We start from the raw sequence: 27,576 nt of genomic DNA on the forward strand, positions 1-27,576 counted from the left end.
AATAAGAGCCAGAAACTGGATGCCCTCTCTTTATTCCTGTCCTTATACAAAGTTGTCTGTCTTGGGCACAGGACAGCCACCTAAGTCACCAGGACATCTCCCAATCTTAAGACTCCCATGTGAGGTTTCCTCCTGATTGATCTAATGTGATCCCCTTCACATCCCTGGTCCAGCCACTTCTGGCCACAGGACCTCCACTGAGAGCTGGCCGAAACCAGTACCCGATTTAATTAAAACCCAACCAGGGACCGTTTCCTAGGGAATTTGGCTGTAAAGACTACATGTGTTGGAATGTCACTTAGACCATGATGGATTTCAATCTTTACTATTTTCTGTCAATGTTCCTCTACTAACAACTTAAATGATAAAATTGGGTAATTTCCCCTTGTAAAACTTTCCTAGCATTTTCAATGGGTTAAAAATGGCAGGGCAATAACACAACTTTCAGATTATAGGACAGCACAGTATCTTAGTCCGTTCACCAGGCACCCATCTGTAGCCTAGGATGCAGTGAGGAAGGGGAGGGACACCGGCATCCCTCTAGGGTCTTTTATGGCAGGAATGCTTTCATGGGAAGGCAAGATGGTGATCAATAGCGATTTTTGTTGAGGGACGCCTCCAGTCGCTGGGGCCTCTGACATATCCTGCATGGGACGCCACCCAGGAGTTGGGGGATTTTGGTAATGGACCTTCTTTACTTTTCTAGGAGCATAGGATCCTCTTTTGTTCCCAAGGATTCTCCTTTAGGATGCCTTTTAACCCATTGGAATCAATCTGAACTACAAGATTTAAGAAAGAAAAGAATGATCTTCTTCTGTAACACTGCATGGCCTCAGTACTCCTTAGGAGACAAGGAGAAATGGCCCATAAATGGGACATTAAGTTACATTTCAATCTATCAGTTAGACCTCTTTTGCAAGGAGAAGGGCAAATGGACTCAAGTCCCATATTTCCAAGCCTTTATGGCCCTAAATCTGGACGTGTCTATAACCCTCAACCAGGTTAACAAACCCCCCCGGATATATTGGATGATGATTGTCTAAATAGGCCGATTCCTCTTAATAAACCTGGGATATCGGAGGAATTGCCAGACAGTCCAAAGAAAGAGGACACTGGCTCTGTTGCTATCCCTCCTCCTTATAAACCCCAAGACCCCTCTGCTCCCAGCCCAGCTGGACATACTAGAAGCGGGACTCCCTATCTTCCAGGAGCTCCATCTAAGTATGGGATGCATCCTCTTAGGGAAGCTGCTAATGGAGAAGGGGCACAATTAGGGTCCATGTCCCATTCTCCATGGCAGACCTGGCTCAGATAAAACAACAATTAGGACGATATTCTGAAAACCCCTCTCAATTTATTGAGGGCTTTCAAGAAATATCTATTATGTTTGATTTGACCTGGCAGGATATATATACCATTTTAACTCATTGTTGCACCCCTGAGGAAAAGAAACACGAATCTGGGAGGGAGCTCAAGAGTTCGCTGATGAACTGGCAATGAGAGATAAAAAACGTTATCCAGTTGGGCTTGCTGCTGTCCCTAGCACTGAACCACACTGGAACTATCAGGAGAAAGAAAAACGAGACCATAACATCACTTGTTTAATAGAGGGGATGAAAAAAGGATTCTCTAAACCTGTAAACTTTGATAAACTTCAGGAAGTTACACAAGGAACTTATGAGAATCCAGCTCTATTTCAGGGCCGATTGGTAGAAGCCATCCGTAAATATACAAATTTGGACCCAGCCTCACCCGAGGGAGTAACCATACTAAATATGCATTTTATAAGCCAGTCGGCACCTGACATCCACTGAAAACTAACTAAAATGGCTTTAGGCCCTCAAACTCCCATCCAGCGCCTACTAGAAGTGGCGACTGGAGTCTTTAATAATAGAGATACGGCCTTAAGGCAAGAAAAGGACTGGAGAGCTGAATTGCAGGGTAAGATACAGGCTCAAATAATGGCTGCCGCTATTGCGGATTCCCCATGGCACTACAAAAGGGGCAAAAGAAAAGGCCAGTATCAGACAGAGAACTAGGTAAGTCCCCACGCTACAGCTGTGGCCAGGTTGGACATTGGAGCAGAGAATGTCCAAACAAGCGCTCTCCACTAGGGCTGTGTCCTGTCTGTAAAGAAACAGGACAGTCACTTAGGGAGGGGACAAGAGATGACTAGAGGTGGGTAGCTGGCTATGGGGTAGATCAGGAGATCAGGGTGGGACATGGCAAAACAATAGGGAAACTTTTTCCCCACATAGGGTAGATGAGGATGGAGGGAGTTCCACAATGGGAAATACCTACATCTAGAAGGAAGAATAAAAACTAGCTCTTTCCCAAGTATTCGGATAAACTAGATAAATCACTCGCTTTGAGGGGAGGAGGAGGGCAAAAGAGAGAAAGCAATCTCACTACAGAAGTCAGCAAACCAAATTGGCAAGTCATTTCTACTTAAAATAGCAAACCATAAAAGGCCAGCAACCTCTCAGAAACTACACCTTCAAACAATAAAGCATGAGGACCACTCTTGTACCTGGATCTTGCTCACAAAAAGCTAAAATCATGCACAAAAGTAAAAATAATTGTAATCCCACAAAATCCTTCATGATGTCAGCTCCCAACCAGTGACCAAAACACAGGATATTGGAGGCACCTGGCCTGCATGCTGCAGATCATTTTATAGCCAATCCCACCAACCCCCAGCTGAGGGCACTTACAAATCACTCTGTTGATTGCTTTTGTTTTTCAGGAATATATGTATTATGTTTTTGCTGATCCAAACTGCTTGATATTTGGAAGACATAAAAAGTACAAAGAACACAATAAAAACTCCTTATGAAAGCCACTATTTTGGGGTGCCCATGTGGCTCAGTCTGTTGGGTGTCCAACTCTTAATCTCAGCTTGGGTCTTGAGCTCAGGGTTGTGGGTTCAGGCCCTGTTTGGACTCAACACTGGGCATGGAGCCTACTTAAAAAAGAAAGTCACTATTTTTATATTCAAAGAAAAATTTCTTTCTACCTCCTAAACCTTGACCTTCCTCTGATCACTTCAGTACTGATACCAGGTGTGCAAATAAAGTGCCACCACCAAGTCTTTGAGAACTATGACTTCTCCAGGCCCTCCGAAATTCCTGGGAGAACAAAATGCTCAGGGATTGTCAACAGGTATTTATTGAATTGTTGGGGAAAGGCATTTAGGATGTTTGCAAACTTTAGAAGCATCAGAACTTTCAGAATCACCTGCAGGGCTTATTGAACTCCAGATTGCTGGGCTGTGCTCCAGGACATTCTTCTTCAGATTCTTATCAGGTCCCAGGATTTGCATTTCTGAATGTTCTCAGGTGATGCTGATGCTGCTGTTCCCAGGACTACACTTGGATCCACCGACTCAGCTAACAGCACCTTAAGGAGCACCCTGTTCAGTGGCTCCCAAACTTGCTCAAAATTATCTCAAATCCTATTTAAAAAGACAGACTGCAGTCCTGTGGGATCAGTCATAGCTGGAAGCCTTGGAATACATAAGAATCACTGCAGGTTCTTGCTGGAAATGTAAGTTCCCAGAGTCTATCCCAATTTTAACAATTGCCCACAGGTGATTCATGGAAACCCACACTTTGGGAAACCTTGAACAGGTCCTTACGACTGCTGATGAGGAGGGAGTGAAGCAGGCCTCCAATTCTCCTTCAGTTAGCTTCACTCCACTTTCATCTGTTTTACCTTCGAGACTTTTTTTTAAATCACCAATACTATAAATCCTCTGTGCCGTTTGATTTCAAGTGTATGATCATGATTCCAAATAAGAAATCAGTGTGCCTAGGAGCTACTCAATAAATGTCATCTTTGACAAATCAATGAGGATTCCAAAAATGAATCCAAATCCTGCTTCTTTTCATATATTCCCCTGCTATTTCCAGCATGTGTATAATAAAACATTGTAAAACATTTATGTTATTTGTGCTGGTAGTTGTGGTCTTTTGAGGCTCAGGAATGACCTAAAGGAAAACAGAGAGACCAGTCCAACTACCATAAGCATTGGGCCTGGTTCTAGAATCAGCAGTCTGAACAAAGCCTTTCCAAAAGAGGGGGGAGAAAACCTTCACCCAATGTAGCATTTCACACTTCCCTTTCAGCTTTAGCTCCCTCTAGACATCACGTTATAACTGGAGAAAAGAGATCGGATAAATTCATTGCTACCATGGCATTTTGTGTCACCCCAGTTCTGCCAGGAGGGACTTCTGCTCACAGAAGAAACTCACTCTAGGCTTCCCCACTGTGCCTCTCACTTGGGGAAAAAGATGTGTTGTACCAAGGGACAAGCCCCCAAGAACCCAAGCCCCCAGAATTACCTGCCCAAATGGTCCTGAGCTCACATCCAAGGCCTGCATGAGCCCATTCCTGAGTCTACCCTCCCAGGTATGCATACTGCTGGGCCCAGTGGGTGGCCAAAGGGTAGTTGTGTACTGGGAATATGGAAAGAGCTTGGACATGTCATCTGTAGTATCCACACACATGTGGTCCATCAGAGTGGGGCTAAACAGAGGAGAAACCAGACCATAGGCCACAGGAAGGGGAGTAGAATAGTGATGGATAGTGGCTTGAACCACACTGCAGTGCTCCAGCATGGAACTCTGAGGCTGAGGATGCTAAATTCAATCTGTCTATCTCATTATGAAAGCTGATTTGTCAAAACTGGAGGGCAGAACCTATCCTGATTAAGCTTCCTCAACTGATTTATAACCTTTATAGATATGGCAGATATTTATATCTGTACCCCTGCTTTAGTCCCCAGACATGCTAGGGAGAAACAGACCTGCAGCCCTTGGCACTCAGCTCAGAGTAGCTTGTGTTGATTATCTTCTGATCTCCCTGGGAGCTCTTAGGACTTTGTCTGGTTCTGCTGACAAGCCTTAAAGGAAGTGGTTTTTACAACACATCATGGTTCTTGGCTTGGTCTTCAATGTTCACCTTTAGTAAATCAAGCAAATAACCAGAATTACATGACTCTTGCTTGTCAGCTCAGAAAGAGGTGAAACAAAAGAAGTAGAGATTATCTCAAAGTAGATCTGCTTATTTAGAGAAAGAAACACTAAATACGCAACTCTAGCATAGTTCAGAGTTGGGTGATCCTGACTCTAAACCCAAATGCTTAAATCATGAATTCGCTCTCAATCCTGATAGAAGCCACACTAATCATTTACTTTTATTTTCTGGCTTTCTATTTTATAAACATGAAACATTTATTCTGAGATTATCGACCAATACATGTTACTAATTTATCATTTGCCTTAAGGATCTGAGGTGGTTCCTTTCAGCAAATATTTGACAACCTCAGGATACAGCAGGAAATACAACACTGAACAAGAAAGACTTATCTTTACCTTTGAGGAACTCACAAGCTGGCAAGGACAAGCACATTAAACAAACACAGTTAAGAAATAATTCTGCAAGTGACTGATTGGAACTTTCACAAGTGTTACAAGGGAAAGTATGGAGTGCCACGAGAGTAGATAACAGGGGAACAGAACCTGGTCTGGGGGTGCAGACAGAGCATCACTGAGGAAGTAGTTCTTAAGCTGAGGGACATGAAGTGGCACCACCTTGAGATTTCATGAGATTACTAAAGGAGAAAGAAGAGTTTTAGAAATTGAACCTTAGAATATTACAACTTTTAGAAAATTTAGGTGCATTAGGAGTCACCAGCAAGATAACACCAAAAAGGATCCGTCAGGATAGGAGAAAGAAAGAAAAAAAAACTCCATAAAAGGATGAACTCTTAGCCAAGTAAAGTAAGGAGAAAAGAGTAATCAATGTCAGGTGAGATAAATGAGAATTTTAAGTGAACATTGAAAGCACTGGTGTGGAAGTGACCTGTTATCCTGATAAGATCAGTTTTAGTAGAGAGGTCTAATTTCAGGCTTACCACTTCTACTTCCATTTTTATATATTTTAAGCCTTTGCCCCATCAAATCTAATCTCTCAGGAGACATAAATAAACATAACTATGATGCTGTACATTAGATACCAAGAATTTGTTCACCCTGTTGCTGAGAGTTTGTACCCTTTGACCAACATCTCCCAATTCACCCCACCGACAGCCCCTGCAACCACCATTCTACCATCTGCTTCTATGACTTTAACTTTTTAAGATGCCATGTATAAGTGATATCATAAGGTATTTGCCTTTGTCCGATTTATTTCATTTAGCATAATATCCTCAAGGTCCATCCATGTTGTTGCAAATGACAGGATTTCCTTCTTTCTTATGGCTGAATAATATTGCACTGTATATACATACCGTATTTTCCTTATCCATTCATCAGCTGACAAATACATAATTTCCATATCTTGGCTATTGTGAATAATGCTGCAAAGAAAATGAGAGTGCAGTTATCTCTTTGGATATATGTGCAGGATTACTGGATCATATGGTAGTTCCATTTTTAATTTTTGAGGAACATCTATACTGTTTTCCATAATGACTATATCAATTTACATTCCCACCAACATTGCATAAGGGTTCCCTATTCTCCACACCCATACCAATGCTTGTTTTCACTTTAATACCAGCAATTCCAACAGGTGGGAGGGGATATCTCACTGTGGTTTTGCTATGCATTTGCCTCATGATTAGTGATGTTGAGCACCTTTTCATGGACCTGTTGTCCATTGGTGTATCTTCGATGGAAAAATGTCTATTCAGGAAGTAAGAGGAGCAAGATGGCGGAGGAGTACAAGACCTAAATTTCGTCTGGTCCCAGGAATTCAGCTAGATAGGGATAAAACCATTCTGAACACCTACGAACTCAACAGGAGATCGAGGAAAATAGCAGCAACTCTCTGAACAGAAAAGCAACCACTTTCTGGGAGACAAAAATGACAAGACGGAAAAAATCACCTCAAAAAAAAGAACAAGAGGCAGTACTGACTGCCAGGGATCTAATCAATACAGACATTAGTAAGATGTCGGAACTAGAGTTCAGAATGATGATTTTAAAGATACTAGCTGGGCTTGAAAAAAGCATGGAAGATATTAGAGAAACCCTTTCTGGAGAAATAAAAGAACTAAAATCTAACCAAGTCGAAATCAAAAAGGCTATTAATGAGGTGCGATCAAAAATGGAGGCTCTAACTGCTAGGATAAATGAGGCAGAAGAGAGAATTAGTGATATAAAAGACCAAATGATGGAAAATAAAGAAGCTGAGAAAAAGAAAGATAAACAACTACTGGATCACGAGGGCAGAATTCAAAAGATAAGTGATACCATAAGACGAAACAATATTAGAATAATTGGGATCCCAGAAGAAGAAGAAAGAGAGAGAGGGGCAGAATGTATATTGGAGCAAATTATACCAGAGAACTTCCCTAATTTGGGGAAGGAAACAGGCATCAAAATCCAGGAGGCACAGAGAACCCCTCTCAAAATCAATAAAAATAGGTCAACACCCCGACATCTAATAGTAAAACTTACGAGTCTCAGAGACAAAGAGAAAATCCTGAAAGCAGCTCGGGAGAAGAGATCTGTAACCTAAAATGGTAGAAACATTAGATTGGCAACAGACCTATCCACAGAGACCTGGCAGGCCAGAAAGGACTGGCATGATATATTCAGAGCACTAAATCAGAAAAATATGCAGCCAAGAATACTATATCCAGCTAGGCTGTCATTGAAAATAGAAGGAGAGAAAAAAAGCTTCCAGGACAAACAAAAACTAAAGGAATTTGCAAACACGAAACCAGCCCTACAGAAATATTGAAAGGGGTCCTCTAAGCAAAGAGAGAGCCTAAAAGTAACATAGACCAGAAAGGAAAACAGACAATATACAGTAACAGTCACCTTACAGGCAATACAATGGCACTAAATTCATATCTTTCAATAGTTACCCTGAATGTAAATGGGCTAAATGCCCCAATCAAAAGACAGGCTATCAGATTGGATAATAAAACAAGACCCATCAATATGCTGTCTGCAAGAGACTCATTTTAGACCCAAAGACACCCCCAGATTGAAAGTGAGGGGGTGGAAAACCATTTACCATGCTAATGGACACCAAAAGAAAGCTGGGGTGGCAATCCTTATATCAGACAAATTAGATTTTAAACCAAAGACTGTAATAAGAGATGAGGAAGGACACTATATCCTACTTAAAGGGTCTATCCAACAAGAAGATCTGACAATTGTAAATATCTATGCCCCTAACATGGGAGCAGCCAATTATATAAGGCAATTAATAACAAAAGCAAAGAAACACATTGACAACAATACAATAATATTGGGGGACTTTAACACCCCCTTCACTGAAATGGACAGATTGTCTAAGCAAAAGATCAACAAGGAAATAAAGACTTTAAATGACACACTGGACCAAATGGACTTCACAGACATATTCAGAACATTCCATCCCAAAGCAACGGAATACACATTCTTCTCTAGTGTCCATGGAACATTCTCCAGAATCGATCACATCCTAGGTCATAAATCAGTTCTCAACCGGTACCAAAAGATTGGGATCATTCCCTGCCTATTTTCACACCACAATGCTTTGAAACTAGAACTCAATCATAAAAGGAAAGTCGGAAAGAACTCAAATACATGGAGGCTAAAGAGCATCCTACTAAAGAATGAATGGGTCAACCAGGAAATTAAAGAAGAATTAAAAAAATTCATGGAAACCAATGAAAATGAAAACACAACTATTCAAAATCTTTGGGATGCAGCAAAGGCGGTCCTAAGAGGCAAGTATATAGCAATACAAGCCTTTCTCAAGAAACAAGAAAGGTCTCAAGTACACAACCTAACCATACACCTAAAGGAGCTGGAGAAAGAACAGCAAATAAAGCCTAAACCCAACAGGAGAAGAGAAATAATAAAGATCAGAACAGAAATCAATGAAATAGAAACTAAAAGAACAGTAGAACAGATCAAGAAACTAGGAGCTGGTTCTTTGAAAGAATTAACAAGATTGATAAACCCCTGGCCAGACTTATCAAAAAGAAAAGAGAAATGACCCAAATCAACAAAATCATGAATGAAAGAGGAGAGATCAAAACCAACACCAAAGAAATACAAACAATTATAAGAACATATTATGAGCAACTCTATGCCAGCAAATTAGATAACCTGGAAGAAATGGATGCATTCCTAGAGATGTATCAACTACCAAAACTGAACCAGGAAGAAACAGAAAACCTGAACAGACCTATAACCACTAAGGAAATTGAAGCAGTCATCAAAAATCTCCCAAAACACAAAAGCCCAGGGCCAGATGGCTTCCCAGGGGAATTCTACCAAACATTTAAAGAAGAATTCATACCTATTCTTCTGAAACTGTTCCAAAAAATAGAAATGGAAGGAAAACTTCCAAACTCATTTTATGAGGCCACCATTACCTTGATCCCAAAACCAGACAAAGACCCCATCAAAAAGGAGAACTACAGACCAATATCCCTGATGAACCTGGATGCAAAAATTCTCACCAAAATACTAGCCAATAGGATCCAACAGTACATTAAAAGGATTATTCACCACGACCAAGTGGGATTTATCCCTGGGCTGCAAGTTTGGTTCAACATCCGTAAATCAATCAACGTGATACAATACATTAACAAAAGAAAGAACAAGAATCCTATGATCCTCTCAATACATGCAGAAAAAGCATTTGACAAAGTACAGCATCCTTTCTTGATCAAAACTCTTCAGAGTATAGGCATAGAGGGTACATACCTCAATATCATAAAAGTCATCTATGAAAAACCTACAGTGAATATCATTCTCAATGGGGAAAAACTGAGAGCTTTCCCCCTAAGGTCAGGAACACGGCAGGGATGTCCACTATCACCATTGCGATTCAACATAGTATCAGAAGTCCTAGCCACAGCAATCAGACAACAAAAAGAAATAAAAGGCATCCAAATCGGCAAAGAAGAAGTCAAACTCTCACTCTTTGCAGATGATATGATACTTTATGTGGAAAACCCCAAAGACTCCACCCCAAAACTGCTAGAACTCATACAGGAATTCAGTAAAGTGGCAGGATATAAAACCAATGCACAGAAATCAGTGGCATTCCTATACACCAACAACAAGACAGAAGAAAGAGAAATTAAGGAGTCGATCCCATTTACAACTGCACCCAAAACCATAAGATACCTAGGCATAAATCTAACCAAAGAGGCAAAGGATCTGTACTCAGAAAACTATAAAATATTCATGAAAGAAATTGAGGAAGACACAAAGAAATGGAAAAACGTTGCATGCTCATGGATTGGAAGAACAAATATTGTGAAGATGTCAATGCTACCTAGAGCAATCTACACATTCAATGCAATCCCCATCAAAATACCATCCACTTTTTTCAAAGAAATGGAACAAATAATCCTAAAATTTGTATGGAACCAGAAAAGACCCCGAATAGCCAGAGGAATGTTGAAAACGAAAAGCAAAGCTGGCGGCATCACAATTCCGGACTTCCAGCTCTATTACAAAGCTGTCATCATCAAGACAGTATGGTACTGGCACAAAAACAGACACATAGATCAATGGAACAGAATAGAGAGCCCAGAAATGGACCCTCAACTCTATGGTCAACTTATCTTCGACAAAGCAGGAAAGAATGTCCAATGGAAAAAAGACAGTCTCTTCAACAAATGGTGTTGGGAAAATTGGACAGCCATATGCAGAAGAATGAAACTGGACCATTTTCTTACACCACACATAAAAACAGACTCAAAGTGGTTGAAAGACCTCAATGTGAGACAGGAGTCCATCAAAATCCTAAAGGAGAACACAGGCAGCAACCTCTTCGACCTCAGCCGCAGCAACTTCTTCCTAGAAACATCACCAAAGGCAAGGGAAGCAAGGGCAAAAATGAACTATTGGGACTTCATCAAGATAAAAAGCTTCCACAAAGCAAAGGAAACAGTCAACAAAACCAAAAGACAACCGACAGAATGGGAAAAGATATTTGCAAATGACATATCAGATAAAGGGCTAGTATCCAGAATCTATAAAGAACTTATTAAACTCAACACCCAAAGAAAAAATAATCCAATCAAGAAATGGGCAGAGGACATGAACAGACATTTTTCCAAAGACATCCAAATGGCCAACAGACACATGAAAAAGTGCTCAACATCACTCGGCATCAGGGAAATCCAAATCAAAACCTCAATGAGATACCACCTCACACCAGTCAGAATGGCTAAAATTAACAAGTCAGGAAACGACAGATGTTGGTGGGGATGTGGAGAAAGGGGAACCCTTCTACACTCTTGGTGGGAATGCAAGCTGGTGCAGCCACTCTGGAAAACAATATGGAGGCTCCTCAAGAAGTTGAAAATAGAGCTACCCTATGACCCAGCAATTGCACTACAGGGTATTGACCCCAAAGATACAAATGTAGGGATCTGAAGGGGTACGTGCACCCCGATGTTTATAGCAGCAATGTCCACAATAGCCCAACTATGGAAAGAGCCAAGATGTCCATCGACAGATGACTGGATAAAGAAGAGGTGGTATATATATACAATGGAATATTGTGCAGCTGTCAAAAGGAATGAGATCTTGCCATTTGCAACGACATGGATGGAACTGGAGGGTATTATGCTGAGCGAAGTAAGTCAAACAGAGAAAGACATGTATCATATGACCTCACGGATATGAGGAATTCTTAATCTCAGGAAACAGAGGGTTGCTGGAGCGGTGGGGGGTGGCAGGGATGGGGTGGCTGGGTGATAGACATTGGGGAGGGTATGTGCTAAGGTGAGCGCTGTGAATTGTGTAAGACTGTTTGAATCACAGACCTGTACCTCTGAAACAATACGTTATATGTTAAAAAAAAAAAAAGAAGAAGAAGAAGAAGATAGCAGGAGGGGAAAAATGAAGGGGGGGAATCGAAGGGGGAAACAAACCATGAGAGACTATGGACTCTGAGAAACAATCTGAGGGTTTTAGAGGGGAGGGGGATGGAGGGATGGGTTAGCCTGGTGATGGGTATTAAAGAGGGCATGTACTGCATGGAGCACTGGGTGTTATACACAAACAATGAATCATGGAACACTACATCAAAAACTAATGATGTAATGTATGGTGATTAACATAACATAATAAAAAAATGTCTATTCAGGTCCTTTGCCTATTTTCCAATGCAATTATTTGATTTTTTTGTTTTTGTTTTTGTTTTTTTGTTTTGTTCCTTATATATTTTCAATATGAACACCTTATTAGATATATGGTATCAGATAAATATTTTTTCTTCCATTCCATAGGGTTGCCTCTTCATTCTGTTTATTGTTTCTTTGCTAGGCAAAAGCTTTCCAGTTTGAAGTAGTCCCACTTGTTAATTTTTGCTTTTGTTATTTGTGCTTTTGGTGCCAGATACAAAATAAAAGCAAAAAAATTGCCAAGACCAATTTTAAGGAGCTTCTTTGCTTTGTATTTTTCTATATGTTTGTTAGGTCTATTTATTCATTTTCTTTAGTGGTGTCATGTGTGCCTGCTTTGTGATCTGTCGGGCTTATGTTTGTCTCTGTGTGTTTGAAGGAGCAAACATCTCTCCATCTTTACAGCCTTTTTTTGACATGTAAAGACCTTCTCCTGTCAGGCCTCTGGACTGATGGGATTGCCTCTGGGATCACAGTCATGCAAGGCTGGAACTGGGTCACCTGACTGCTGCTGGGTCCTCAGTTGGGTCTGCAAACCACAAGCCTATTATCAGGTGCATGATAGTCCTGGCTCCTGCTGGGTCACTGGACAGGTCCCTGCATGGGCAGTACTTTCCCTGAACCACAGCTCAGAGGGGATGGAGCCAGGTTACAGGGTCACTTCAGGATCCATAGTTGGACCAAGGTCAGCCAGCCTGCTTCCTAGGCACTGATGGGTGTGTCTCCTGCTAGGTCCTTGGGTGGGCAAGATTGCTCCCAGACCACAGCGGATGCTGGAACCAGATCACAGTGCTTCAGGCTCCACAGCCCTAAACAAGGTCAGCAGCTCTATCACCCAAGGCTCAGGTGGGCATGATTCCTTCCAGGTCCCTTGGCTGATGGTGCTATTTGCAGGACCAATGCTAGCCAGAGCTACAGCCAAATCCACAAGGGGAAGAGGCTGTTTTCTGTCTGTATCCAGGACCATGGTCAGTGAGCCCGGCTCTTCAGGGTGAAAAAGGGAAAAGGACAGGCCAGGAAGAACAATTAGAGTTGGTAAATTCTGTGCTTTAGCTTTTGTGAATACAAGTCTTTTTTCTTTGGTATGCCTTTTCAATACAGCTCTCCTTGGTGGCTCCACTGAGGTGTCTCACCTCTTACTTGGAACCAAAGCTCCCACATAGAAACTTGTGTCCATGGATGGCTGCTAAAATGATTGTTTCTGTGGGGGACTATGAGCAGGGGACCTCCTATTCCACCATCTTGCTGACCCATAACAAACATTTTAAGGCTAAAATGATAGTATTCTCTAACAGTTATTGGACGACCAAATTAGACAATACTTCTCACATGGAGCTTGTAGCATCTTTTCTGGAAAAGCAAAAATCCACATTTGATATATATCTCTGTGGTGTTCCTCCTGGGCTATGAAACTCTCAGGGTTTCAGAAGAAAATCATACATCAAAAACCACTATGCCAAAGATCCTCAGGTGCCAGGCTCCCCCATCTTGCCTGGTTCAATTTAGTCCTACAACTTCTACTTCCATTTTTATATGTTTTAAGCCCTTTCCCATCAAATCTAATGTTTCAAGAAACATAATAAAACACCAGCAAAGTGGAATGGAAAACAGGGACATTTAATTTATTCTCATTGGGCTGAAGGCAAGTAAGGAATGTGAATCCTAAAGTTTGGGATAAGAAACAAAGAACATTATTTCCTCTTCCTCTTTCAAGTCTTCTTCCTGGTTTATCACAATTCTTGGACAAATACATTTGACCACACCCCCTGATATTGCACAATATTTGCTTGCATGAAAGAGGCTGAGGCAAGCTAAAGGAGGAGCTCTCATTACCCTCTGCCATCACCCAATAAATAGCCAGACAAGCTCTCACCATTACAGAACACTGTTGGAGAGATGAGACAATCCCACCAGCTGCCCCTAGTGGGGCTCCTCTTGTTTTCTCTTATTCCAAGACAACAATGCGAAATCTGTGGTGAGTATGCGTTGAGCTAAAATTACTCTTGGTGTGATAGTCTTCTAAAGTCTACTGGCAGGGAACTTGTTTAGAGTGACCTGAAGAAAGACCCTATTTCAGTTCTATTTGTGGTTGGACTCTATGAGTAATGTAAAATGTGGCAGGACATGGTGAGGAAAGTTCCATAATGTACGTCGTTTTAAGAGGGATTATAGATTCAATGCTAACTTGCCTAACTGTTCTTCTTATATGGAGATTTTCTCCACCATAGCAACCCTACCAAGCAACTGTCTATTCTTCTTCATTTTCAATGATAGAATACTCATGATCCTAGAAATTTTTCAAGATCATGGAAAGTTTTCTTTTGAATTTGAGAGGCAATCTATTTTTTTGAAGTTCAACCCATGGGTTTTGGGTTAACCCCTTATAACTACACAGAAAAAAAAAATAGTGTTAATAATCCCTGTCAAAAAATGAAGACCTCTCTTGTCATTATTGAGTTTAGATGTTCCAAGCTACACGTCTCCCTCCCTCCAACTCTTCTCCACAGGACACAGGTATAAGCTCATCATCTCCTCTGGGTATAGGATACTGAGATTCTGTGATTCTATTAAAAAATACTAAGTAGGAGAAAGAAAAACTGGTTCAGGTGTAGTCTGACCCCTTACTAGCTGAATGATCTAATGTTCCTGAATTTCTTTAGCTTCATCCATAAGTTGAAGATAATTGGGGAAAGGTGTTGAAGCAAGTGATGTCATGAAGCCTGGTATAGATCTCAGGTGCATTATTTCTCTTTTTTATGTCTTTACCCTGGAATTGAGCTTAAACACAGTCCAAAGATGACTATGTGGTGCCATTGGTGGCCACATGCTCCTGGTATTCTGAAGCCAACAAGAAGAGGTCAACACCACAATAGAAAGACTTGTGTTCACACAAGCCAAAGCACAAACTCTGCCAACTCTAATTTCTCTTCTTGGCCTGTCATTTCTTTTGTTGTATCCTAAGAATAGAGGGTCTCTGTGGAGGTTTTGAAGTTTAATTCATTGTATAAAATAATTAGCTTTGTCTTTAATGGTCAAGGAAACTAATGAGTGGTTGACCAGGAACTGAAAAGTCTGTTTCTACTGAACTGGATGCTTCCACAAAATCTCAGCCATGACTCAACAATTGTCCAATTGTTCTTGTAACAAACCAGGACTTTTCTACAACCACTGGTTCAGATCTCCCTGACTTTCTTTTAAAGAGAAGAAAGATGGAGGGCATCTGGCTGACTCAGTCAGTAGAGCGCGTGACTCTTGATCTCGGGGTGGTGATTCTGAGCCCCACATTGGGAGTAGAGAACTCACATGCCTCAGTTCTCTAAATATAGTGATAGAAACTCCAGCTGAGCTAAAAGTGATAATATGTTTGGTATTTTACAGTTTATTAAGTGACTCCTTATCCAATATCTATAAAATAGGTGTTAATATCCACAATTTTATTTTTTTTAATATTTTATTTATTTATTTGACAGAGAGAGAGATAGCGAGAGCAGGAACACAAGCAGGGGGAGTGGGAGAGGGAGAAGCAGGCTTCCCGCTGAGCAGGGAGCCTGATGCGGGGCTCAATCCCAGGACCCCAGGATCATGACATGAGCCGAAGACAGACGCTTAACAACTGAGCCACCCAGGCACCCCTATCCACAATTTTAAAATGGGGAAACTGAAGGTCAGGAAAGTTACATAAGACACCCAAAGTGATAAGTTAAGTACCACAGAATCCAGCCAAGGTCTGACTGAACACAGGGCTCATGCTCTTCTCAGTAACCTAATAACCCAAGAGATAATCCGGAGATGGGTAGGTTTTGTCTTGCTTGGGAGTGTTAACAAAGTACATTTTTTTTCTTGCTTGGGAGTGTTAACAAAGTACATTTTTTTTTAATTTTTGTTTACTTATTTTTATTATGTTATGTTAGTCACCATTCAGTACATCATTAGTTTTTGATGTAATGTTCAATGATTCATTATTTGCGTATAACACCCAGTGCTCATTACAACACGTGCCCTATTTTACAGAGAGAGAAAGCAACCATGAGCAAGGGGAGGGGCAGAAGGAGAAAGAGAGAAAGAATCTCAAGCAAACTCTAAGCTGAGCACAGAGCCCAACCCAGGGATCAATCCCACCACCCTGAGATCATGACCTGAACTGAAATCAAGAGTTGGCTGCTCAACCAATTGGGACACTCAGGTGCCCTGAACAAAGTACATTTAAAAATGTTTTAAGTGGTCACTAATTCTTCTAATTTTCCTCTAGTTCTTGGGGTCTCTGGACTCTCTTTATACTTCCACAGTAGAATGTGACTCTCCCTATCTTTTCTCCTGAGATTTGGACATGATGTAGGCTAAGACTAGAGGGTTTTCTGAAAGGTGCATGGTGCTGAATAATGATCTTGCTGCCAGGTCGGTTGGGCAACCAGACAATTCAGCTTTGGGGTCAATCACCACTGAAACATAGAACTGTTGTGTTGTTTCCCTCAATATTAATCTGATTGATTTAGAAGATGGAGGAAGGAAAGAACTCAATCCAGCAAGTAGAAAGGACTGGGATTCAGAAGACATGTATTGTAGTCTCCATTAAGCCTTCAATTAAGGAGTTGTTGTTTTTTTTTTAAGGACATCCTGGTCAGGCCTCATCCTCAAAATTAGTGAATGATACTAGATCTCCCAGGCAAGACTGATGTTCTGTCAGGACACATTAGCTGAAACAGCTGTTAAAACACAGAAACATTTCCATGCTGGTTGGTAAAGGAGTAATACCTGACATAGCAGAGACTCCAGACCCACCTTTGTACTGTTCCAGCAACTTAGCCAGTGACCACTGGATTGCTCTGTCTGTGCCATATCTGTTACTAAACATTTTAATACCAACCCCATTGCTAGTGTTCCTGTTCCTTAATATTTTCTTAATGTATATTTCTTATCTCCTCCTTCCCATGCCACAGAGGTAAGCAAGGAATACTATACTGCTCTAAACCCTCTGATAAGCACAATGATCAATTCAAAATATACCAAAGGAATCCATGCTGCCAGTGTCCTGCTGTCCCTCAGACTTGGTGGGATCCCGAACTCAAACCAAGAACAACAGCTGATCCAACAAATCAATACTGCTGTGGAAAATGAAAGTGAGTACCTACATCTCTGGAAAATTTAGAAGAAGACTTACCTATCCATAAAGATTCTCTCCAGCCACAGATCTTTGGACAAAATCGTGTGTCCAAAGTCTCCCTGCTACATCTATCCTAGCTGTATAAAACTTGAGGGGACAGAAAGGTACCTCAAAACATCACATCTGTGCCATTTACTCTATGTCTAGGCCTTTCTTGAGTCCTGAAAAACATTTCCTTCAAAAGGTACAAGGATAAGCAAAAGAAATTAAAGACTCTCATTCACTAACACTATTATATAAGCTAGCTGAGTTGACAACCAGACAAGGATGTGACCCACACATAAGAAACCTGACAATAGCAAGGGAATCACAGGGAAATAAAGATGAGGACTGGGGTTTTTTGTTTGTTTTTCTCTCTGTTTTTGTTTTGTTTTGTTTAGAGAGGGAGGGGGGGAACAGATGGGAGAAAAAGAGAGAGAATCTTAAGCAGGCTCCATGCTCAGCATTCAGAGCCAAATGTGGCGCTCAATTCCACAACCCTGAGACCATGACCTGAGCCAAAATCAAGAGTCAGACACTTAACCAACTGAGCCACCCAGGCACCCCTGATGAGGACTGGGGTTGAGTGCAGGCTCCCCCCTGAGTCCTTCATGTCAATACTGAGCCTTAGCTTTCTAACTGAAATAAGGAGAAAATTAAGCCACCACTACCTACCTCACAATATTATTTTAAGAATTAAGAGAAGCCTGAGAATTTTGATGTTCTATAAGGCAGAACATCTAAGTCAATTATTACTATCTTGGCAAGATGGCACCCACAGAGAATAAATCCCCAGGTTTTATTATCTATTTTTTTTCTTTTAAAATTTTTATAAGGATTGTGTGATTCCAAAAACATCTCATGATTGCATGGGGAAGACTCAGATCTAGTTTGCATTTATACAGCACTGCTAGAAAAGTCTCTGCTTTGGGAATAAATAAGAGAACAGTAAAATACTGGTATAGAGTGGAAAAAAAGAGAGAATTGACAGGCAATACAATTGACAGGCAAATACAGGAGGCCAAAAAAAAAAAAAATCACAGGCATGTACCTTGTAAACTTGAATACTTTTCTTTTCAGAGCCATCTCTAACCTCGGGACAGCTTGCGTTGGCTATACTGGCTCTGGGAGCATGTAAAGGGACTGATGGAATTTCTATAAATTATTCTGAACTCGTCGGAGACCTAGAAAATAAATTCCAAGCAGAAATTAAAAATATGGGTGAGAACCAAGTGTTTGGATACCCTGGACAACCTTATCTTCTCCTCCACTGGTTCAGAACTGAATGAAGTTTCCCTTCAGTCTTTCCTTCTCCTCTTCATTCTACTCATCCCACAATCTTTGCAGATCATTTTCCCTTCTTCCCTCCTTCAACATGTGTCTTGAATTTTCTTTTTTTTTAAAGATTTTGATTTTTATTTATTTGACAGAGAGAGAGCGCACACACACAGGGGGAGTGGTAGGCAGAGGGAGAGGGAGAAGCAGGCTCCTTGCTCAGCAGGGAGCCTGATGCAGGGCTCAGTCATGACCCTGGGATCATGATCTGAGCCGAAGGCAGACACCTAACCAACTGAGCCACCCAGGCACCCCAGCGTCTTGAATTTTCCTTTCAAATAAGTTCAAATGAGCACCGACTCTACATCAACCTTACAAATGATGATGCACACACACACGTACACACACACAAACACGTACACACACGACACTGTTCTCTTGTTCTCTAGATCCTTGGTTTTTAGACAAATAATGAAATACACCAGAAATAGCTGAGCAACACAAGACACTATGTCAGAAGTACCAAAGTATATGATACTAGTAGAAGAATGAAAGCCAAAAGTACTTTATCACTGGGAAAAACAGGCTGACCATGACAGCTGCTATGGGGTGCATTGTTTTTATTTCAACACCCACCCACTATTTATCCTATTACTCATTAGGCCTGTCTGATCCCATCTTCTTTTGAGATGGCCTCTACTTCTATTCCACTTACAGTTTGAACACATTACCACTGAAAGTGCAAGAGGTTTGGGGTGGGGGTGGGGAGGAATCTGTGTTCTAGTCCTAGTTCTGTAACCACCTGAGTATCAGAATGGTATTTTAATCTCTTTAGTGCTGAGTCTCCTCTGTTATAAAATGAAAGGAATTGAGTTCAATTTGGTGGCTCTTAACAGCCTTCACATTTCTCAGATTTGCTGATTCTATGAGCGATCTTCCCCCCTCTATTACTCACCCTTCTTAAATGTAAAGAAATTCAAACAAAGCAAGTAGGAATAGATTGAAAATTTATTACTCCAGTATTATTTCCATGAGTAAGGTATTTCTTTCCTTTCTGACAGAAGACCATGATGGTAATCCACTGACTAACTACTACCAGCTCAGCCTGGACATTTTGGCCTTGTGTCTATTCAGTGGGAATTACTCAATCACTGAAGTTACTAAAATCTTGGATCCTGAAAATAAAAATTACTATTTTCATGAACAGTTCTCAGTAGGTGAGTCATTACACCCAATTCCCTTGGCATAGAGGACACAGTCCCTGGTAAGTCTTTTCCTTTGAGTTTTTCTACCAGTAAATACATCAACTTTTTTTTTTTTAATCCTCTTTACCCTAGCAATCATGGAAGAGAATTTTCTTTTTGAGAAGAGTGGATATTGGGGGGCATCTAAACATCTTTCTAGATGTGTACTATAGTAGAAAGATCCAGTTGCTACCTTACTGTTCTTTGAATTATATAATCAATGGATGTTAACCTTTGACCTTATTTTTCCCATCTGTAAAATAAGGATAGACTGTGAGAATCTTATATAAGACATTTTAGGAAGTATAAGTATTAGAGAAAGGAAAACAGTGGAATTCATTTATCTTAACTTTGCCTCTTTCTCAAATTTATTGGGACCTTTTGCATGTGTGGGCTTACATGGACAACACAACCTCTCCAGGACAAGGCCCAATATTTTGAACAATAAAGTCTGTATCTCCAATAGAGAAAACTAGAAATTTTCTCCTGGGTCAGCTTATACATCCAAAGAGAAGCCCCCTCTAGACAGCTAGTATTGTTGCTTAGCCCTATGGCTCCAGATACACAAGCTCCTCTTCCTCCAAGAAATCTGAAAATCACCACTCAGTATCTCTATAACAAGGAGAATGTGAGATTTCTTTCTATGTGAAGGGGAAGGTATCATATGTAAAGAATGTCAGGGAAACCAAATAACAAGCCAGAAAAAGACCTTATCCTCCCTTCTTCCAATCTCTTGTTTCATCCTCCCCCTTAAGAAGCTTTATTGGAAAACAATTCTCTTAAGTGCTATTTTCTGATCAGCCTAATGGAAACATTGGAACGTGGCAAAGACATATTTTATTTGGGGTATCATACTGACTTATCTCAATTCCTTTGCCAATTTGGCTGAGACATGAAAAAAATGAAAACAACCAAGATGTAGAAGTGGAAGACTGTTCATGTGTATGCACCTGCAAATCCATATGTGTTTCTATGACCAACAGGTGAGTTATTGAGTATGAGGTATGGGGTTACTCAACATAAGAAATGGATCTTGAAATATTTGAGTAGTTAGTGCTGGAGGGATGATTGCTATATCTTCAAATCCTTCTCCCTCATCATCAACTAGCATGACCAATCTTCCCAGTTTGCCCAGATCTGTCCCTCTTTTAGCAATGAAAATCCTACATACCAGGAGACCCCTCAGTCCAAGGAATGGTTGGTCACCCTATCACCAATGTTTTGTTTCCTGGCAGATACCGGCGCGATGGCTGTCCTGGCTCTGACCTGTGTGAAAAGAAGTATAACAAGTGGGCAGAACAAAGTAGATACAACGGATTTAGAGAATATTGATAATCATATAGAGTCACTGATAGCTAAGATTCTGTCTCAGAAAAAAGAAAATGGTCTCCTTGGAAACATATATAGTACAGGAGAAGCTATGCAGGTAAGTTAGAGGGTAAAACAGGAGACAGAGGAGAGAGTCATGAAGGAAAGAAATAGCTTTCTTCTTGGCCCCCTAAGATATTACCCATTCTGTTTCCTATACTAACTGTTTTTATGTGATTCCGCTCCCCTGACAGAAATGTATTCTCCTCACCTTCAATCCTTACCTTTCCATGTCCAATGCTTCCATGAAGCTTTTCCTGACTACAGCTTTTTTACGAAATTCTAGAGTCCACTACAACCTACTATGTTATTCTATCAAATGTAATCTCACAGTTTACCATATACCAGCATTTGGTGCTTGCCTCTTACCTCCCAAATTAGATTAATGTTGTCCAAGTAATAAGAGGCAGTGCCAGTAATACCAGCCAGTCTTTATTGCCATGCTCATTAACACATACAACAACCCAGTGAGGAAAATATTATTACTTCCATTTCCCAGAATGAGAGCATGAGTCATGGAGCATCAGTAACTTGCCTGACATTACAAAGCCAGAAAGTGATTCAGATGGGGATGGAAATGAAACAGCTGGTATCAAAACTCACACTCAACACCAACACCTACTCTGTCCTGTATATGTTCCTTGAAGTCTGGGGCTTTATTCGTGCATATTCACTGATTTACTCAACTCTAAGGGGTAGATACAAGAAGAGACAAAGGAAAATTTATAGAAAAAATTTCACTGAGTCTTTAGTATGAGTAGGAGTCTGCCAGCCACCCCAGGATGAGAGGGCTTCCTGGGGAGAGAGAGGACAATAAAGACAAATGCCAGAGGTACAGAAGAACATAACGTATTTTAGGAAGATCAAGGTGTTCAATGGAGCCAGCGCAGGGCCTTGGGGAAAATTACCAGAAGAAGCTGGGGTATAATCACACAGGTTGTTTTTACTGTTGGTGCTGGTGAGGCTGTTGCCTTCTTGCTGAGTTTGCACTTCATAAAACAGTGGTTGCCCATTCTGGCTCCAAGTTTGAATCACCTGGAGGAGCTTTTGGGAAACACTAAAGTTTAGACTCCACACCAGAAACTTAGAGGTGGAGCATGGGCCTTGGTCTGGTTTCAAAACTGTATAAGTGATGTTAATTTACAGCAGGCTTGAGAGCTGCTTGCCTACAAGACAGTTTTTAAGAGGAAATTAAATATGATCCTTTTTTTTAATATCCCACAAATGCTTGTTGACAGCTTGGTTAACTTAAAGGATCTTCTGAAGAAAATGAAAGGAGGAACTGTCCTTCCCTGAGAAACTACAGAATGATGTCTGCAGACCCAGCCCATTTTAGTCCTTGTCTTACTCTGATACCCTCCTAACTTTTCCTACCCCATCATGCTGTCCCCTCCAGTTTACATCTGCTGCTTGGATAGTTTCTATACAAGAATCTATTGGACTCCCCATTGTTAAGGAAATAATGTCAGACACCTCACCCTGAAGCTTGAGGATCCACCAATGTGACCCCAACCTCATTCTCAAGCCTGTTTTTTCACAATCACCCTGAGTCTCCCCTGTATACCAGCCTCCCAGGCCAGGAGGAATCCTCTGAGGATTTTGCTAAAATATAGAGTGTTATCACGGGCAGGCCATGCCCTGGCTGCACCTATCTTAGCACGCTTGATCACATGGTTCCCTCTGGGTATAGTACTCCTCCTCTCATGTCCCCTACTGAAATGCCTATATACTGTCCAGACCTACCTCAAGTACTGCCTCTCCACAAAGGCTTTCTTCAGTGTCACTAAATGTTTATGTGCTCTTCCTCTTCTGAAAGACCATGGCACTAGATGTTTCTCTTAAGCCATTCATCTTAGGGGCTCTTTTATGATTGTCTGTTAACAGCATTTATCAAGCACCTCTATGTGACAGGTATTCTTCCAGTGTCAAGGCTACAAGAGCGAATATGGTAGACACAGCCTGTTCTCATTGATGCCATTATCGGTTGTGTTCTTAAGCAATTCCCCACCTCCCCCCAAACTAGTTTATAAATTTCTTGGTGGCAGGAAAGGTATCCTAGTTGTCCAAGGTACTTTCCCCGTGGTCAACGTCCAGTAAATATTTACTGAATTCATTAGATGTAGGCTTTCCCCTTATTTGATGTTTCTTTCATTCATTCTCATTCCCTCTCTCTCACACATTAGGCTCTCTTTGTCTCATCAGACTATTACAACAAAAATCAATGGGTTTGCCAAAAAACACGGGATACAGTGCTCACAGAAATTTCTCAAGGAGCATTTCGTATGCCAACTGCTGCAGCTCAGATCTTACCAGCCCTGATGGGAAAGACCTACTTGGATGTTAATAAAGACTCTTCTTGTGTCTGTGGCTCAGGTAGAGTACTAAAGAGCATATTACCCAAAGCATGCGAGACCAAGGTGTCCTTAGGGACCAAAAGTGACCAGATAAACCACTAAAGCGTAACAATTCTCAGATAGAACTCGGTCCTCCATGTGTCACCAGTGATTATAACCACCTGAGGATTTGTTCTTAACAGGGTAGTAGGTGTTGTTCTTGGTTCAAACATTGGGTAGACTTGTTTCAATGATGTCTATCTCCAAAGGCATGTTTTCTCATGGCCAGCTAGACAGATGTTCTGAGCATCATTCCCATTCTAAGCAAAGTATGGTGTCTCTGACTCTCACTCACAGTGAGTAAGCCCTCGGGGAGCTCAGAGGAATATGGGAGGAATATGGCAGTGTCATAAGAAAATTACGGCATGAATCATTTATTCAAATAACTGATTTTTCAACTAGGGATGAAAGAAGACTTGACTTTTATCTCTGCTCATTCCTGGTTCAGCCACTTTCAGGTTTAGGGACCTCAAAAAAAATGTTAATCCCTAAACTTCAATTTACTAATATAAAAAAAATGCAAATGATAATAGTATCTAACGTGGGTTTTTGTAAGGACTGAATAAGATAAGCCATGTAAAATGATTAGTACAGTGCCTGGCACTTAATGTGTTTTCAATGAATGTTAAGAAATAAAAAAGGCATGCAAAAAAAAGGGAAGCATTATTGTATGCAATACAATAGCAAAACAAAACAAAATAAAACAACCAGCAACAACAAAGCCCCCAACACTCAGGAGCCTCTGTGAGAAACGGGAGACAGGGCAACTGAATTGCTTAAACAGCTGGGAGTGGAGCCAAACACACTCATTTACAAACTGGTGCATATCTGGTTTAGTCACATGAGAGATCTGCCCCTTGGTTGATGATTCTTGCTCCTTAGAGGCCTGAGAGAGGGGTTGGATGGGTATGCAAACTCAAACACCACTTTTATTATTCTGAATAGTAATTCTTCTCTGCTTTGCTGTCTCTGCCAGATAACTTCAACATCTCCACTCAGGATCCTATATCAGTGACACCTGCTGTTTCAGCCTCACAAATCAAAGTAAATTACTCTGTGGTAATCAATGATGCAAAAGATCGCATTGTGGTCTCTGTGGCAGATGGTTCTGTCTTCCTAGATGTGATGGAACAAGCTCAGAAAGAAAATGCAGCTCTATTTAGGTATGTCTGTATGTAACCTAAGGTGAAGGTATTTGGTGATTTTTGAAAGACTCAGTAAGAATACATAAGCACCTGAATACAAAGTACATTCGAAACACTTCTTTATTGGTACTTTGCTGTCCATCTACATCTCATGGCAGGGATTTAAGAAAAGGTCAGACTTTTCATCTTCTAGCACATGTAGGTATTAAATTAATATTCACTTTGTGGGTGAATAAGTCCCAAGGATCTCTCCTCTGTCAGTAAAATTCCTTCAACAAATAGAACCTCTCAGGTCAATCATTTTGTGTTTAGAACACTGGGTCATTATTATTCAATCATTGACCCCTTTGAAAATCAGATGAGTGCAGTGGATGCTGATCCCAGACAGGCGGACATACACACAAAACTTGTCCTTTAAATCAGAGGTTTCACAAATTCTTCTCCATGCTCCCACCCCTTTCAGATTCATGGACCCCTAGATTAAGTTTTCCTGGCCTAAAGAGGTCAAATATTAAAATTAAGATACTGACTTTGCCTCCTAAAGGTATGGTTCATTTGACTCCCTAAATCTAATCAGCAATTATTTGTCCAATAACATGATGTAAGATTCCATAAAGAAAATTACATATATGCATATATGTGTGTGTATGTATGTAGTGTTATATATATATATATATATACATATACATTATATATGGAAATATTATAAAGGTTGCTTTCAAGGGCTCCCAGGAAGTCAGAGAAATGTGACCAGGGAATGTGAAACAGACATTGACCATGTCACTTTTTAATAAAGACAGCAGGAAATATTTAATTGTTCTTTCCTTTTCTTCTTTCCTAAGAGAAAACCTACTAATTTATGCTGCCTATAGGACATGAGGTTAACATTTTCTTGTGCTGCTTTAGTATCTTCAACAGTGACTATCTTGGGATAGAAGATTAGTAGTTGTTGACTACAGAGTGTCTACTCTGAAGGGAGGCAGGGGCAGAAAGAGGCATCATTCCTCTAATTTAGCATAGATTGTGGAGTGCATGCATCAGAATCTCATGGAGTGTTTATGACACATGCAGATTCCTAGTCCCCGCCCAGACCTACAAAATCAAAGTATCTGAGGATAGGGTCAGGAAATCTGCTTTTTTTGATAACTGCTTCAAATGATTCTTAGGTACATTGAAGTTTGAGAAATGCCCATTAAGGTCGCCTTTGAAAATTCTAAGTTTCTGTAACCCATTTATTGTCCCCACAGTTTCACAGTGGAGGAGAGCTCATGGGGCCCCTACATCACCACTGTTCAGGGCATAAAGGCCAACAATAATGACAGAACCTACTGGGAGCTCCTGAGCAATGGCGAATACCTAAGCCAAGGTAAGGGAGAGAGTGCTAGAAAGCCCCACAGAGTGATAATGCCCCAAACATCCAGATATGAGGGTGTGAGCTTTGGTGGGGAATGTGCCCAGGCATTGGGAAAGTGAGACTCTTGCTTTCAGCTCGGGCCATGATCTCAGGGTTGTGAGATCAAGCCCCTTGTAGGGCTCCACATTCAGTGGGGAGTCTGCCTGAAATTCTCTCCCTCTCCCTCTGCCCCTCCCCCTGCTCCTGCTCTCTTTCTCTCTAAAATAAATAAGTCATTTTAAAAAATCATTTGACCCACTTCTCGTTCTTCCTTTTCAGGAGTTGGTAGTTATGTTGTCCATGCAGGAGATGATTTGGAGGTTCGTTGGAGCACATACTAATAAATTCAAACCTCCCTCAGTTGGATCAAATCATTTGCAGTGGACTTGCAGGCAGACATTGGCCTCATGCCATCCTTTTCACTCATCTCAGTTTCAACAGAGGGTCAATAACCTCCCCTTCTCTCTTTGTGTGTTCAATAAAAGATCAACAGCAATACAAAAAGAGCATGTTCTAATCATTTCAGTTTAAAGGGTGATTATTGATAGAGGGACAACCACTGTGGGAAGAGGGAAGGGAAAAGAGATTAGACCACGTGTGTAAGCTGATTTCTACTCAAGGTTTGACTGCTAACTGTGTGGGTGAACTTGGGCAGTGGGTGAGAGTGGAGATAAGGTTCTAGATCTAATGTTGAAGCAGCAGCCAATGAGATCAGGTAGAAAATCTGTAGGGAGACAGCTCTCTGAGGCCCAGATGTAAGGGACAAACCGAGTGGACATATTGAAGTCCACTTAGAAACGCAGTGAGTAGAGATAAATACTGCTCTGGAGAAAGACAGAAAGATGAGGCTTCTACACAAAAGGCCAGTCCATAAAGACTCAGGAATAATATCATCCCCTCCTCCAGCTATCTCCCTTGGGGTCCATTTGTTGTTCCTCCGCATGTATTTTCCTTTTACTTCCCCATAAAATCACTCTGATATTTATATCATCAAAATACACATGCAGAAAAACTCACCTTTGATGTTCATTTCAGTAGAATTCACATTTTAAAAATATATATATTAAATCAGGGGCACCTAGGGGTGCCTGCGTGGCTCAGACCATTAGGTGTCCCACTCTTGATTTCAGCTCAGGTCATGATCTCAGTGTTGTGAGATGGATCCCCCGGGCGAGCCCTACACTGAGCACCAAGTCTGCTGGAGATTCCTTCCACACCTCCCTCTCCTTCCCCCTCTGCTCCTTACCCTGCTCACAAACACTCTCTCTCTAAAATGAATAAATAAATAAATTCTTTAAATAAAGCAACGCCCAGAAGGAAGATGCCTTCAGGCAGAATTAAATAATTTTATCAATGTCTCCCTCATTCTTCCTGTTTCCTCATGATACTCTTAGCTTCCTCCCCTCCACCAGCAACCCTGCTTTATAGTTAGGGTTTGACCATTGCCTTCTGGTACTGATC

The 27,576-nt window shown here is 41.0% G+C and overlaps 2 protein-coding genes across 3 annotated transcripts in view; one reads left to right on the forward strand and one right to left on the reverse strand.

The window, feature by feature from the left end:
- Positions 1–11,414: 11,414 nt before the first annotated feature.
- Positions 11,415–27,576, reverse strand: part of LOC118547243 (uncharacterized) — a 215,832-nt gene continuing 199,670 nt past the window's right edge. Inside the window, exon 4 of the mRNA XM_078057965.1 lies at positions 11,415–11,456. Coding sequence (XP_077914091.1) covers positions 11,428–11,456 — 29 coding nt within the window. The 3' untranslated portion in view covers positions 11,415–11,427. The remainder of the gene's footprint in view (positions 11,457–27,576) is intronic.
- On the forward strand, positions 13,975–26,619 carry LOC118547239 (transcobalamin-1-like). Of its 2 annotated transcripts, none has more exons than XM_078057952.1 (9): positions 13,975–14,132; positions 17,095–17,274; positions 18,378–18,518; positions 19,637–19,789; positions 21,052–21,242; positions 23,368–23,557; positions 24,554–24,740; positions 25,970–26,088; positions 26,395–26,619. In XM_078057952.1, exons 1-9 carry the CDS (start codon positions 14,054–14,056, stop codon positions 26,454–26,456), a joined length of 1,302 nt encoding a protein of 433 aa, XP_077914078.1. In that variant the 5' UTR covers positions 13,975–14,053; the 3' UTR covers positions 26,457–26,619. The 2 variants fall into 2 exon arrangements, with proteins under 2 accessions (XP_077914078.1, XP_035966485.1); XM_036110592.2 differs by having other exon boundaries at positions 13,976–14,132; positions 19,634–19,789.

Source organism: Halichoerus grypus, chromosome 11, assembly GCF_964656455.1.
Source record: "Halichoerus grypus chromosome 11, mHalGry1.hap1.1, whole genome shotgun sequence".
NCBI classification, from domain to species: Eukaryota; Metazoa; Chordata; class Mammalia; order Carnivora; family Phocidae; genus Halichoerus; species Halichoerus grypus.

Bases quoted from the DNA above. Each gene is read 5' to 3' on its own strand.
- LOC118547239 (XM_036110592.2), top strand. From the start codon at position 14,054: ATGAGACAATCCCACCAGCTGCCCCTAGTGGGGCTCCTCTTGTTTTCT. The intron at 14,133-17,094 runs GTGAGTATGCGT...CCCATGCCACAG, and splicing joins ACAACAATGCGAAATCTGTG to AGGTAAGCAAGGAATACTAT. The intron at 18,519-19,633 runs GTGAGAACCAAG...CCTTTCTGACAG, and splicing joins AGCAGAAATTAAAAATATGG to AAGACCATGATGGTAATCCA.